The 16,118-nt window shown below is 36.2% G+C and overlaps 2 protein-coding genes across 2 annotated transcripts; both read left to right on the top strand.

The window, feature by feature from the left end:
* Nucleotides 1-4,519: 4,519 nt before the first annotated feature.
* Nucleotides 4,520-8,470, top strand: CBG27607 (the record flags this gene model as incomplete). The annotated part of the gene is made up of 4 exons (XM_045239361.1): nucleotides 4,520-4,737; nucleotide 7,732; nucleotides 7,909-8,033; nucleotides 8,296-8,470. The coding sequence occupies 4 exons, from the start codon at nucleotides 4,520-4,522 to the stop codon at nucleotides 8,468-8,470; spliced, it is 519 nt and encodes a 172-aa protein (XP_045099966.1).
* Nucleotides 8,471-12,406: 3,936 nt separating this feature from the next.
* Nucleotides 12,407-13,550, top strand: CBG27606 (the record flags this gene model as incomplete). Its single annotated transcript, XM_045239360.1, has 3 exons — nucleotides 12,407-12,480; nucleotides 12,557-13,360; nucleotides 13,445-13,550. The coding sequence occupies 3 exons, from the start codon at nucleotides 12,407-12,409 to the stop codon at nucleotides 13,548-13,550; spliced, it is 984 nt and encodes a 327-aa protein (XP_045099965.1).
* Between the last annotated feature and the right edge of the window lie 2,568 nt (nucleotides 13,551-16,118).

Here is a 16,118-nt window from a genome sequence, read left to right as displayed (position 1 = left end):
CCCCGCCCTGCAAGGCAAATATTTTTATGCGTAACTGCGACTGAATGAACAAATTTTCTTAAAACTTTCAGGGTAGCCTAGTTAGGCAAAATAAATTTTTCTGAAACTTGAATAGAAAACAATGATTATATATATTGTCAAAATAAGCTCTTTTGAAACTATTTTGACAATTTTCAACAAAAAAATTGAATGTTTTTGCTTAAAAAACTTGAGATTTATCATTTTCCAGGGGTTTTCTATAATCATGACGCGACCTAAAAAGTGATTTTTCAGCGCTGTGAGCACAAAAATGGCTCAATTGGTCTGAAATTTTGTGGACATAGGTTTTTCTACACGCTGAATCGAACGATGTTCACAGAATTTTTGTATCTTGTTTGGTTCTTTCACAACACTCATTTTGGAGGGGTGTCCTATAACTATGACGTGCACTGTATTACATAATCTTGGTACTGTAGACCTGCGAGCCAAATTCCCATTTCGTGAGTGGCTGCGGTACCAGGTGATGCTTATCTATCTTGGCTGCAAGCAGTATCAGGCACGTGTAGAGCCACAGACAGGCGCTCGAGTGCCGCTCAAGAGTTGCTCACGTGAACAGTACTCTGTCTCGCTTCAAACTAAAGTAGTGCGTTGCAAGTTAATGGGCCGCACCTCTGTTTTAAGGTGTGACTTAAAAATCTTTATCAAGAATGTGAGAACCTAGAAGAATTATCTCAAAGTTATTCTCGGCCTCACGGCCAAACACTTGTTTGTCCCGAAAGCCTTTCTTAGATCTCAATTATTTTTTGTTTCTGGTAAAATTGTCAAAAATTGTGTCAACTGATAAAATATTGGCAAAGTTGTTCTAACCATTTCATCAGTTGACTTGTTTTCAATACATCGCATAAGAACTGAGATGATTTAACTCAAAGTCGGGGCCGGACGGTGGTTTCATGCGGAAGCCGTTTCTGGATCTTAATTATCTTGGTTTCTGTGAGAGCTATCAAAAATGTGTCAGGATCCCTCAATCTCACCAAATTTTAAAATTTCAGGATCTTCGAAATTTCGGGAAACTGAGATTTTGATGAATTGCAAACAAAAATAAATTTTATTCTGTCAAAAAACTTTTTTATTCAACAATAAAATATTCGAAAAAAAAAATTCAAAAAAAAAACAAATAAATTAGGGAAATATGATCGTGTCGGCATTGGGGAAATCGACGGGAGATTTCTGAAAGCTTCAATGAGTTTCATAGAAAATTCAAAACAACTAAATATTTTTGTTCTTAAACCAAACGAGAGAGTTTAGCTGACCTCTTATTCTAGAAAAATGCTAATTTTCTAAATATCAAAAAGTCGAGATAAATTTTTCTGAAACTCCTAAACACCCTGTTTTGATATAGAATGTCTCAAACATAATCGGAGAATTGGAAGAAGTCAATTGTTGCTGTAAAATTCAAATTTAAACATCATAAAAATCAGAATAGTATTCGAATCATGGCTTTGAAACCCCAAACACGTGTTCAAAGTTTTTGAGGCCTCACATCAGCCTCAAAGACATTCTGAAAATCCTAATTTCTACCAAAACCAACTTAAAATCTCACATTTGCTAGGAATCAAATCTTAAGCCTACCTTGCAACATATATCGAGCATGGTTTCCTTTTCCATGTCTTCTTGGTTGCATATTCGATTGAGCAACTCTGCAAAATAGGAATTCAAAAGATTTTTCAATTTCAAGCTCAATCACCTCGGCTCACGAGAGATATTAAAAACTTGTCAACTGATGAAAATATATCATAATAAAAGAAACATTTTTTTTTTCAGTTGACATTTTTTTGTTTTTGAGCTGCGCGGTTAGTCACTCGGAAACTCAAAAATGGACTTTTATGAGTGATGAAGGTCTCAAAAACCCTTGGAAGTTCTGTCCGATGTGACTCTGATGTCTAAAGGGCAAGCCTGAGTTCTTCACATTAAACTCTCAAAACCCACTCACCGCTGAAACAAGAACAGTTGTACTGCACCATCGATACGGTGGAGAATTGACGTCTTCAACCAGCATTCATTCTTTCTCAGCTCGGCCGATGATATCTTGTCGTCTTCGAAGACCCAGGAGTACCAGAAATCTTTGTCCTTCCCATCCATATAGAAGATTCGTTTTCCGTTGAGTGGCTCGTGGACAGTCCAGCATTGACTTCAAGCAGTTCTTGTCCGATTCCGCTTGCTGCTTTTGGATGCAAGCCATGACTAATTGGAAGGTGTTCTTCAGGAAGAAAATAAATTTTCGAAATTCAAATGAAAAATAAGTTAATGTTGACTTCGTTTATTTAATTTCTTATAATAAATATAAAAAATATTAACTGATAAGGTATCATTGATAATATTGGTTAGTTTACTACTTTTCGATATCTCTTACAGGAGCATAAATTGACTCAAGTTAACTACCAAAAGTTATAATTTAAGCGAATTTCGACACAAATTTCTAAAAATGAGAATCAGCAAAATCGAGCTATGTTTACGAAAGCTAAAAAATGCAACATCGCTTCAAATTTTGAATCCTAGAAAATCACTCACTTGTCCAAAACAATTCCCATTTGCAATCAGTGTTCCCGCAGAATTTTTTTCTTTCCTCCATGCACTTCTTTACATTCCGGTCCATTGTCGAGCGCTTTGATTGAATGCTGCGGTTGGATGGAAGTTATTGAAATCTTTTTTGTATCCCTTGAGCTCGCTCTTGGACGTCTTCGGAACTGTTGAAAGCGCAAAGTTTCGAAACTCCGAATCAACAGCCGGAGACTTGACGGTAGATGATAAATTACTGAAAAACAGAAGTCTCGATTTTTCATGATACCTTTTAAAAAAACTGAAATAATTTAGCTCAAAGTGTGAGAGTTTTTGCAAACTAGTGAAATCTATGAAAGTTTATTTCAAAATCAGAAAACTTGGATTTTTTTATTTTGCTACAGTTCTCTTGGAAAGATTTTTTACCATGAAGATCATTGAGAAAAAACTTACAAATTCAACAAAAATCAAATTGAAGGTCCATACACACTGGTCCTGAAAAAGTTAATTATATTTTGAGTCAGTTCTTGGGATGTGCTCTACTTCATGAATAATTCAACAATGTATGAAGTTTTAAACTGTATATTGTGTCATAATTATAATGATTATGTCTTGCTAATCAGTGAGGAAAATTGTCTGGATGACTCACCATTGAATAAAAATGATTAGAAGAAGAAACAATTCAGAAAAATAAAAATAATCAAGGCCCATACACACTGCGCCAAACTGAAAAGAAGTTTTGTTGATTGCTTAAAAAACATTTTTGAACTTACATGATTATATGATTGGTTTAATAACCCAAGTTGATAAAATTCCACTCCTGAAAATGAAACTATTTTAATTCCAAAAAGTTACAAAAGTATTAGAAAAATCTAGAAAGGAAAATCTTGCAGAACAGAAAATGAGAAACCATTTAATCTTTACAAGGGAACTTCAACACGTAAACCCAGGTTTTCATGAAAATTTCGGGATATGTTGAGAACATACTATTCAGACACCTCTAAAAGTTTTAAAATCCGCTCGCCAGTTTCAGCAGTGAAAATTGCGTTTTCAGTGCAAAAAATCGATTTTCAAAAACAATTTTCTCAACCTCTAGGACGTCTTGGAAAAAGAAATGTTGTGTTATATTCAGAATTCAATAAACATTAAAATTCCAGACAATATTTCAAAAAGTGTTTGTCGAATTCTCGAATTTTTGTTACCACTTGGATTTTCAAGCATTTAGTAAACAAAAAATTTTTAAAATATGATGTTGAATCGATTCTGATTTCAACACAACAACTTTCATAATTTCAAACGTCCTAGAAATTGAGAAATCCGTCTTTAAGAGTTACTGTTATTGCACTAAAAACGCAGTTTTCGGTATTAAAACTAATCCTACTTGGCTGAAACTCGCGAGCATATTGTAAAATTCACAGAACTGTCTAGATAGCAATCTTAAGCTATCCTGAAATTACATAAAAATCTGGATTAACAATTTTCAAAGAGCCGAATGCTTGTGCTCTTCGTTTCCATTTTTCATAGCGAGATTGGAATCACGAAAAAAAGAAAACGAGAAAAAGAAGCCGAGATCTGCTCAAAAGAAACGCGTGTTTTTTGGTTAGATGAAAAAAAGTCCACCAAGAGAGAAAAAGAAGAAGGGAAAGGAGAAAAATAAACTGCTCGCGCTCTCCGTGTTTCTGGTCAGGCAGTTGCTCGTCGCACGTCCTTGGTTCCTCCTCACTGCTACGCGGCTTTCTCTTCCGTTCGAGCCTCCTCCCCTCCCTTCCCTTCACCAAGAGGCCAGGGAAGGCGTGGGGAGCCCATATAAACATACGGATAGGCTTCTACATCAGAAAAAGAGATACGTGTGAATGTGGAGCGGTGCTTGCCAAGTGTGATGAAGTGGAAGACGAGAGAGAGAGAGAGAGGGAAGAAAGCGAAGAGGCGGTCAGCTTTAAAGAGGCCAAAGGAGAGTAAAGAGGCGGCTTCTGCTGTGAAGAAGATGGAGAAGGCCTTCTCCGGTGGAGAAGAAGGAGTGTTAGCTTTTCCGGCGGAGAAGAGGGAGACATGTTATGAAATATGTTATGGAGGGCAATACCTGCTGAAAAGAACAACGGTTTTTTTTATTCAGACGGGAAAAGAGCATCGAGAAAGAAAAAAGGAGGATGAAAATGAAAAAAGTGAGAGGAGCAACATGAAAGAAAATGAAAAAGTGATCAAGTGAGAAATAAGTCGGTGAAATGTGAAATGAGTAATAAAGGAAATGTGGATTTATGGTAAAGAACAGGGAGAAGCTTGAAATGTGATGAAATGGATAATTGAGAGACTGAGTGGTCACTTCTCTTAAGAAAACAGTATAATCTTGCTAAAAAACGAAATATGAGAAAAAAGTGAAAATTCTGTAGCAGAGAAAGTCGCCGCGGTAATGAAAAAAACACGGCGGGATCCTTAACAAGAAGCAAGAAGACACATCTCATGTTCATGTTTGGAGAAAGGGGTTCATCTTGTGGTGAAAACAGAGAACGGGAGAAGTGTGGATGGGGTGCTCTACTTTCCAAGTGTGATTAAGTGAGGAACAAGAAAGCGAATAGGCGTATCAGCTTAGAAATGTCTGAAAACAGCTTTTCTCTACATTTTTCCGTCACTTTTTCTTCTGACAACTAGCCACTCTTCAGTGTGTTTGGCATCCGGGCTCCATAAGCCGCGTAATCACGCTGTTATTACTTACTTCTCCACTTCGCTCGCCTCACAGAGCCAAAAAATAGCGCTCTCCATCCACATATTTCCCTTCTTCTGAAAAAATGCTAATCCGTGCCGTAATCTGTGAATTTCGTTTGGACTCTTCATGCCTTCCCCGTCGTCTTGGTTACTAGGTTACTAGTGTTTTTCATGCTTCCTCTTCTTGTCATGCAGGTGCTCACCAAAAGACACGCGTCCTCGGTTCTCCCTCCCTACTAAGCTGCCTTCCTTCTTGTGTGAGCCGCCCTGATTCAGAGTACCGGGTAGTACCGGGCATAGGAAGCCCAAACGAAACGCACAGATTAGTGAACGGATTAGCATCAGAGAAAGAGAGAAGTGTGGATGGGAAGCTCTATTTCCAGCTGTGATGAAATAAAAAACAAGAGGCAGAAGAAAGCAAAGAGGCGAATTAGCTTCTTCGGTGGAGAAGAGGGGAAGGCCCAGATATGCAATGAAATGACCACGAGGACGGAAATGGCATGGGGAGCCCGAGCAAACGCACGGATTAATTTCTCCACCATAAAAAAAAGGAAAAGTGGATAGAGAGCCCTACTTTCCAAGTGTTATGACGTTAAAGACGAGAGTCAGAATAAATCGAAGCGGGTTGGCTTCGCAGGTGGAGAAGATGAAACGCCTGAAATGTGATGAAGTGAATCATTGAGGGAGTGAAAAGTCAATGCTCATAAGAATACTGCAGGAGCTCATTCAAAATAGAAGAAAACGTAGAAAAAAAAGAATTTGAAACGATAAAACTTTTCGTTCAACTCGTTTGATTGGTTTCATGAACTTGAACAAACAAAATCGTAGTACGTATTAAAAACGCTTGTTGTATAACAAGACGGCTGCCTGTAGGCAAACCGCTCACGACGATGAGAAATTTGAGACAAATAGATAAGGAGTGACAGCGACAAGACGACAATCGGGTTAAACATTTTTTCTGCATCGGGAATTATTGATAAGCCTAATAGAAAACATACGGTATTATTGTCCTTTCACAAAACACTAGTCACTTTCCCAGTTCCTTAAAAATTTGAGACCTACAGGAAGAATGCTTGCACGTTTAATTTTGATTTACCATTAAAATGTGTGGTGACAGGCCTGGAGCAAATTTACAGTATTTTCTAACTGGTTGTGTCGAGATTCAAGATTATTCAAATATAATAAGTTTCAAAATAGTAATTATTGGCTTCAGAATCATGTATGGTTCTTTTCCTGGAGAAAATCACCTGAAAAATGACAATTTCTAGGTTTTTTGCAAAAGGTGAATCTCTCCTTTCAATTTACAACATTACTTGTTTATGACTCAAAAAACCGCAATATTTTTCACATTGTTTTTATAGAAGGGAGTTCTAACTTTATCTATTTTGTTCAGTTTTCCGGAGGTTCAACGTATTTTTCTCCATCTTCTTTCCCATTTTGCGCTGATTTTTTAACTCTCAAGCTTCTTCAAAAAAACATTTATCGTTTTCCTCCCTTTTTAAAAATTTATATTCAATAACATTTTCGTTGTAAATTATTAATTTTTAATGTAATCTAGTTTATCTATTGAGAAATGTTTTGAAAATGTCTGAATTCTGAAACATGAAAACAATTTTTTTTGAATCTAGAAGTTCAAAATTTTAGCGCACTTTTTTTTTGAAGGGGCTCTATTTCATCGAGGGTCTCACATTTCTTGGTACATTTAAACTGGAATTGAACCGACTATTTTCTTTTCGTCTCACATTTCATTCAATTTGAATGATCTTCTTCCCTTTTCAGACAAGCAGCGATTACTCAGTCCCTCAAGATCCCATTTTATTACATTGCTGGTTTTTTCCTCTTCTCCAACAAATGAACTGATCCGCCTCTTTGCTTTCTTATGCCCCTCGTACATCAAATTTAGAAAGTAGAACTCTCAATCTACACCCCAAGTGTTTCTTCACCACAAAACGCAGACATTTCTTCACACATGAACACAAAACGTCTCTCTTTTGCTTCTTGTTAGAGTCCAGCCTTATTTTTTTCTTATTGCCGCGGCGTCCTTCTCTGCTCCGGCGCATACACGGGGCGCTGTTAATTGGCCCCGGCTGTTCCACACTGGGAAGAAAGACGCTTGCTCAGGCGCCCCATGTCTCGATGCTCCTCCGCTCTCTTGGTTGGGGGTTCACGCAGAAGAGAAAGCCGCGTAGTAGTGAAAAGGACCCAAGGGTGCGTGTCGTTTAACGAACAACTGCCGGACCAAAAAAAAAGAGGAAACTGCCGAACAAAAAATGACGAGAACACGGGTAGTTTCTCTCCTCTCTTTTTTTTCTCTCTGGGTGGATCTTATCTTCTTTTTCCAAAAATTTTCTTTCCTGTTCAGCAAGTTCTCCTTTTCTAAAAAGTTTTATACAGTTATTCAACGATTTTCCACTTCAAACTTCAGAATTTTTTGTATTTAGAACAATGATAATTTTTCAGGAGTGGAATTTTATCAACTTGGGCGGTTAAACCTAGTGTAAGTTTGAACATGTTCAAACTCAATCAAAAAAAAATTTCACCACTGATGGAACAATGTGCGTACCTGATGTGACTGGTTTTGATTTTTTTCGGAATTTTTCAAAAATTTATTCATAATATCAATCGACGGTGAGTAATTAAAAATGTGTATCTAAATGAGTCTATTTTTTTTAGAATCCATGTGTTTGTCAAGAAGACTATCTCAAAGAGTTTCATCCATTGTCATGCCAGAACCTTCCATCTGAAAATGTCGAAACTCTCTTCTCTCTTGTCATCGTCATCGGTGCTTCGGAACGAGTGTTAGTTCATTAATCAGTTTTCAGTTTTTCTGAATTCAAATTGTAAATCAGCCTTACATACTAGGTTCTAATTTTCCCAGTTAAGATAACTTATTTCATCTCTCAGACAAGCTAGGGAAGTGATTTATGTATATTTTCAGGATATAGATGTCTGAAAATGTCTAAATGATTCCTATTCAAACCGTGTTTGTGGTACCTCGGATTCTTGACAAGCTAGAACAAAAAAATTTGGAATGAACAAGACTAATTTCACAAATTTCAGATTTAGAAGTGTGGATCTGCACTGTCCATCTGACCAGGAAAGACCTGAAGAACGCGTGTTGCACAACGGAAGCATGAATATGGAATTTCGGACAAATGGAAATAATTTTTTCATATTCTTATTATCACATTTTTTTACTAGATTTTCATTTTTATTTTATAGTAGATTCTGCTAACGATTACCTAAAGTTTTGATATATTTTCATTTTAAAAAAATTTAAATATAAAATAAAATTTTTAAAGTTAGTTTTTTGCTTTTACATTTTCAGATCCTCCACATTTCCGAATCTCGGAGTTTCAGAATTCAAAAATCACAAATTTTCTGGATTTCAAAATCCCGAACTGTAAAATTTTCAGAATCTCAGAAATTCTTACACAGGATATTCCTGAAACTAAAAGTTTTAGAATCTCAGACGACTTATTCATGTTTTTCATTCATCGTTTTCACCAGCTCATAAGTATTGCATAGTTTTTTTGAAAAGTTCAGTTTGCCAAATTTTGCACCGTTCTCAATTGCTCCGTTTTGCTCCGTTCTCTTTTCTTGAGCAGTCATCTTCACATTGCGCTCTTGGGTGGCGCCCGAGCGCTGTCACACACTGCGAAGATGGGTCCGTGCGTTTGTTCGGGCTCCCTATACCTTGGTACCACCCCGTCCAGGGGAGCGTGTCAGGGGGAGCGGCACACACAGAAAAGCAAACGGCGTCGCCGTGAAGAGAACCATAAGACGCGTGTCGTTTGGCGAACAACTGCCCGACAAGAAATAAAGAAGCAAGGAGAGCACGAGTGATTTTTTTCTCCTTCTTTTTTAGTGGGCTTTTTTCATCGGGACAAAAACGCACTACTCTCAGTTGAAAAAATGTTCTGGTGGCGTTACCTTTTTTTGTCCTTTTTGTTCGTTTTGTTCGGCAATATCTCTGAGCTTGCGAATCAATTTTCACTGATTTTCGTATAAAATGTTCAAAAAATATGTTTTGTAATTTTTCGAAATTAAAACAGTTATAGTTTTCCAGGAATGGAATTTTGTCAAATTGGGTCAATTAAAACCTGATGTAAGTTTGAAAGTGTGGAAACCCATTCAAAAATATATTTTTCAGCACTGATGGACCTAACCTGATTTCTCGGACCCGAAGTGATTTATTTTATTTTTCTAATTTTTTTCTCTCATTCCTAGTGCAAATCAAAGGTGAGTCATGATGAATATGTTTTTTTATAACTCTCATTTTTCAGATTCCGTGTGTTAGAAGTCTTGGTTTTCACGAAACTTGATTTTTCTGAACTTGTAAGTGTTTTTTCTACAAATTTTGGTTTCTAATGAACCTAGTTGCAACGCGCCGGGCCGAGCCGGGGCCGAAAAAGAAATTTCGTTGGGCCGGTCCGCCTTCCACAGTTGAAAAATTTCCAATGAAAAGTTAGGTAATTTTTTTGAATTAAAAAGGAAAAAAGGTTACATTAGTTAGCAAACTTAACAAAGTAAAAAGTATTCAAAAAAATATCGTTTTTGTTTAAATTTTTGAAGAAATTCCAAAATTTTCGAAATTTTTTTTAAATCGTCGTCTGTAGAAACCCCTGCCCGACCCGTCAAAATTCTCGACGGAACGACCCGCGGGCCAGCCCGAAATTTTGCAACTATGCTAATAAACTACATGTAAGAAGAAATCATTTGTATTCTCCGGAATACGCTGGAACAGTTAGAAGTTCTGCTTACAATTAGCTGCAAAACTTTTCACAGATGTAAACTGATAATATCAAACTTATCTGAAAGTTCCCATCCATTCAAAATGTCTTAACTAATTTTTTGAAAAAAAAGTTTTTAGCATTGAAAAAATAAAAGAGTATGATTCATAATCATTGCAGAACATTCCGTTTGGAAATGGCCGAAATATGTATTCTCGTCCTTATCTTCGCCGTTGTCTTAGTCATGGCGACTCCGGAAGCCGTCAACGCTGCAGTGCAAAGATTTTGTCTGCCATGATTGCGGTATGCCCAAATAGAATTAGCACTAGTTCTATTCAACACAGCAATTATATGTTTTGTTTTTATTCGATTAACACTGATTTAATTTATTGCACTGTTTCATTTTGTTTCAAAACGCACAATGTAAAACTTTTTGCGAAAAATTATTTAAATAAACAATTTATGAATATAAAAACATGTTTTTTGAAGTCTATCATTTTAGAATCTCAGAATTAAAGAATTTCAGACTTTATGAATTACAGAATTTCAGACTTTATGAATTACAGAATTTCAGAATTTCAGAATCACAGAATCTCAGAATCTCAGAATTACAGAATTTCATATCCTCAGAAGTACTGCTTACAAAATCTCTGATTTTTCAGAATTTCGAAAGCCCCAGATTCAGAATCTCAGAACTTCAGAATCTCGAAAACTCATACATTAGGCATTTCAGATTTTCAAAATTTCTGAATTTCTGAGATTTTAACCTTCACATTTTCAGAATCTTAAAATTACAGAATATATAATTATCCGAACTTCAGATTTTCAGAATTTGATAATGTCAGATTTTCAGAAGTAAGACTTTCTAATTCTCTAAGTTTCAGAATTCACAACATCAGAACTTCAAATTCAGAACTCCACAATTTCAGAAGTTCAAAACTCCAGAATTTCCGAATTTCAAAATTTCTGTCTCTCAATGTCAGAGTTTCAGAGTTTCAAACTTTCAGAACTTCACACTGTCAGAAATTCAGAATTGCGGAATTCAAGAATGTCAAATTTTCAGATTTTCAGAATTCAATTCTTTTCAGAAACAATTTCTGATTCTAAAAATTTTAAAATATCGGAACCCTTAGCCTACGAACATCAGAATTTTTCTGGGATGGTATAGCAGTCTAAAACATGTTTGCAACGGGCCTGGCCGGAACTTCAAAAAGTTGGTCAAGGCCCGGATAGTTGGCGCCAGCTTGGTAATTTAGGAAAAACAGCTTGTTTTTTTTGGAAAAAAGTTGTGTATAGCATCTAACTTTAAGTTTAATTGTAAATATCTAATTTCTAATGCTTAAACAAAAATTTTAAAATTATTTTTTCTTAAATTTTTCCGAAGTTTGGATCGGCTTAAAAACTACATTTTTGAAGCAAAATAACATTTTTTAAAACTAACTTTTTTGTAAAAAATTTTCAAATGTTTATCAAAAAAATTTTGTGATAAATTTCGACCGAAAAATTCCCATCCGGGCCGAGCCCTCAAAATTGTTCAAGTGTTTCGAAACCGCTATTAGAGCACTTATATATAGAGTAACGTGTCGACACAGAGTCGTATCGACACAAGTGAAAAATATCTGAAAAATCGTATCGACGCAAGTTGGCACAGAGTCGATTTGTGTCGACTTGTGTCGATACTGTGTCGTTTCTGGTGTCAGTCGACATGATTTTTATCGACTTCAATAGTCCGACTGGTCGACTCGAATCGTATCGATTTTTGTGTCGACACGTTACTCTACTTATATATAATGACCCCTTTTTACTAATCTTGTCGACAGCTGGTTTATGCCTGCCCGTCGCAAGGTCACCCGAGCTGCGACCGTATGTAAGAGTGCATTCATTGTCCCCTGCGCACCGTTTGTGTGACACACTCTCTAGCGATCAATTCAATCCACTCCCATTGAGAGGGTATGAAAGACGTTGGGTTTTTTGCAAGATTATCAGAATTACTCAATTTTCAAACCATTACTACCTATGTAATTTCAAATGTTTTTTATTACACTTTTCTCTTTTTGACTCCGAAATAATGACACTTGCACATGAACTTATTAATTTTTTGAAGAATATCAATATAAATTTCAACAAGTAAAACGAAACCTTTCGAAAACTTTTTAAAATTCGAAAACATCTCAAAAATTTTGAAAACAAAAGTAAATGGAATACTTTCAAAATCAATGTGCCACTATCTTTCTTTTCCTTCCCCACATTAGGACTAACTCTTGCGGGTTAGTCCTTCTTTCCTTCGTTTTTATCATTTTCTTTCCCCGGTTACCATCATTCCTCATTTCTTCAAATCCTTCGAATAAACGAAATATATAAAAAATGTTTGCTCGTTTTTCCTAATTTTTTATTGCAAATATTTTACTTCCATAAAATAATTTCTATCAAGTTTCAGAATGGGTATCTCAATATTAAAACAGCCATATTTGGTTCAAAAGGAAATACTTGAACAGATGGGATACATGGAATTGTAAGTGTTTTTTTTGGAAATGCACAGAATAATATTGAATTCAAGAAACAGCTTTGGAAAATTCGTTTTTTTCCAGGTTCGACTTGACATTCATGTCTCGTCCTCTGAAGTACACAGCTCACAGTCTGCACATTCCATGTAGCATTTTTGGATGGAGAGTTGGATGCCCCGGGACATCTATAAATATCACTTTGAAGGATTTGAATCAGAGAAATGTAAAAATCGCATTCAAAATTGACAAAGTCCCAGCCACCACAATGCGAAAATTTGTGAATTTCAAGCGAAAGTTGCCGATCAAACGTTCCGGAAAACAATTCGTATTGAAATGTGGAAAAGACGACTCTGAGAATGTTCTAATTCTGGAAGACTTAACCCAACATCTTTTGAATATTCTTCGAGTTGATGATTTCTTGCTAGCGTCCCGTTTAAACCTTTCCGGAACGAATATTTTCGAGACAACTCAGAAATTTGCGTCGTTGAAATTAATGAATCAAGACCTGGCTGAAGATGAAACAAGAAAAATTTTGGAATCTTTAGAGGTTGATGATTTACATTTGAGTTTCACTGGACCAAAAATTCGAGATGGCCCAAAAGATTTTGAGTTGAAACATCCAATCATGGAATTGGGCAATGTCGATTGGCTCTCTATCCAGTCAATACTGGCAGCTAAATGTGAACGTCTTCTTCTAGGAAGAGTCAATCACATTACTCAAAAAGACTTCTCGGATATTGTCAGAACTTGGGCAAATGGAGGATTCGAGAATCTTCAGGAGTTGAAACTTCAAGTTCCCTGGACTTGGGAATTGAGCGATGTGAGGGATTCATATGTTTATAGAGACGATGTTTACAAAAGCTTTGCTGATATGGATGTCACGATCACGTAAGTTTTTGCGAAATTCCGTTCTGTCTCTCACATTTTTTGAATCCTAAAATATTGTCATTTTCAAAATGTTTCAAATTTTAGCCACGCGTCAAGAGATGGAGATCAAAAAACAATCAGACGTAATTCTGACGGGAAAAGAGCTCAAATCACTTTCATGAAGACATTCCATTTTGTGGTACTACCGTAGTGCTGTGGTTGCTGATCCTAATAACTGATTATGGTCAATTCCTACGTTCTCCGAATTCCAAAACATTTTCGTTGTTGTATCTTCTCTTTTCCATCTTCTATTGGCTTTTTTGAACATATTGAATCGCTTTTTATTTCATTTTGACATTTCTAAGATAATCGAAAACAACCTTTTTTCCAATTTTTTATATACTTTTCTGAATCTCTGAAAGGAGATTCTTAAATAGTTTTAAAATCCTATGTTTTTTTCACTTTTTTATCTCTCCTTTTTAATTCTGAAATTCTGAACCGATAAATTGAAATAATTTTTTTTAGTGTACTATCTTACAATCTACAATATTTCTTGTCAATCTACAATATGAAATCATATTGAATCAAATCATATCAAATTTCGATAAAATGAGGACTAATACGTATTTTTTGTGCGTTTCCTCATAGTTTCATTGTTTTTTGCTCAGCCAGTTTTTTGTATTATATTTTTCCTATTCAATACAAAATATTTTTCTTAACTTTAGAAAGTGAGAGAAATAAAATTTGGAAAATTAAACTAACAGCAAGTTGTAACTCTCTTTCCTATTCAAAAAATTAGTTTTTAGATCAGCATGCTGTGATATGAAGGCCTGAGATTTTTTTCTGACTTCTCTGGAATTATATCTTTTTAACGCATCTTTGAACCTCCTTTAGAGAGTTTTACCAGAAGAAGCTAAATTTTGGAGAGCTTCTATGAACTCAATATTTGAAAAAAAAAACCACTGAAAAATTAAAGGATTCCATTTTTTGGTATTATATTTATTGAAAAACAACAGGACATCTGTTGAAAACATAGTTTAGTTTTCAGAATATAATGGATCAATAGTTTCGGCGGATCTTCAATGTGAATTTATTCGGCCCACACTCCGGGGGTACATCAAAAAGGGGTACATTGAGGGTACATCACTCTTATAGGGTACATTGACTCAGAGGGTACATTGACTGATAGGGTACATCTGTGGAGGAGTCTGATAGGGTACATTTAAGCAACTCTCATAGGGTACATCGACGAAATACTCAAAGGGTACATCGAAAAAATCTGAAAGGGTACATTGGTCTGATTTCGCACAGTTTTCGAATGTTCGTAACTTAATGAGACGGACAAGTTTTATAACGAAGTTTCGGTCATTCATCGGATTATAAGCAACTTACTGATGCTCGGCGAGGTTTTGCAACGTGCTCCTCCTCAATCTTGAATAGTAAGCGCTCATTCCTCGATCACTTAGGGACGAACATTGTATCTTTCATTGTATCTGTTTGAAGTTATTTATCTTCCTGGGCTAGAAAAAAAAGGGTAGCTCGCTGCTCAAGCTTTCAGAATGCGGGTAAATTACTAAAATTGTTTTGAAATAGCGTTCCTGAGTGATCGAGAAATGAGCGCGTACTATTCAAGATTGAGGAGGAGCACGTTGCAAAACCTCGCCGAGCATCAGTAAGTTGCTTATTATCCGATGAATGACCGAAACTTCGTTATAAAACTTGTCCGTCTCATTAAGTTACGAACATTCGAAAACTGTGCGAAATCAGACCAATGTACCCTTTCAGATTTTTTCGATGTACCCTTTGAGTATTTCGTCGATGTACCCTATGAGAGTTGCTTAAATGTACCCTATCAGACTCCTCCACAGATGTACCCTATCAGTCAATGTACCCTCTGAGTCAATGTACCCTATAAGAGTGATGTACCCTTTTTCGATGTACCCTCGGAGTATGGGCCAATTTATTCAAATGTTTTTCACAATTATTTGATAGCTGTAACTTCCTACAAATTCACTTTGGTAACAGTTTTTTTGCATTATTTCAATATGCTTCTTGCACATAAATTATGATCTAACCCAACTCGTTTGATTAACGCATTTGCGCCCCGTCGCACTTACCCGTGTACTCCCCGAGGACAACAGACGTTTTCGTTGGTTACAATAACATTTTTGAGTTATTTCGGTCATTTTTTCTAGTATTCAGTAAACGAATCACAGATAAAAGATTGGTGATTACATAAAAATTAGTTTTCAGATGAATGCGTTGCAGCAAAGGACGAATCAAAGTCGATACTGGTCATATTTTCGTCTTCAACATAACAAATTGAGGATCTTCCTTATATATAAAACGCTAGACGTGTCTGTTGGTCCTAGTGTCCGGCTGTCCGGTTTCGGGTTTCAAATAAGAAATAGGCCGCCGCCAAAACTGAACCCGCGGCCCTTCGGACAACGAATGTGCATGCACCCAGTTGTGCCATGAAGGCCACACCAGGAAAGAGAAGGGAGGGCGTACTTGTTCTACCCTTTGAGAAAGAGAAAGCAGAAAGTGAGGGGTGGAGCGACAAACCAGTAAAAAACATTGAATTGCGCCGAAGGCGCAGCAGCTAGCAGGCTGGTTTTCTCATAAAACAACAACAGTTATTGTAAGTTTTTGTTCACATAAAAATCTAAAAAAACCGCTCAAAGGCTTAGAAAAATTCCTCAGTAAATTTTATAATAATAATATAAAAACTAAAAGCTGAAGAATCAGTGTGAGAGCCGAAAATTATGCTTTTCCTTCA

This window comes from Caenorhabditis briggsae (genome assembly GCF_000004555.2).
Source record: "Caenorhabditis briggsae complete genome, chrX, whole genome shotgun sequence".
In the NCBI taxonomy this organism is placed as follows: Eukaryota; Metazoa; Nematoda; class Chromadorea; order Rhabditida; family Rhabditidae; genus Caenorhabditis; species Caenorhabditis briggsae.
Note: the sequence above shows the minus strand (reverse complement) of the source record. Positions and strands in the feature narration are given on the sequence as shown.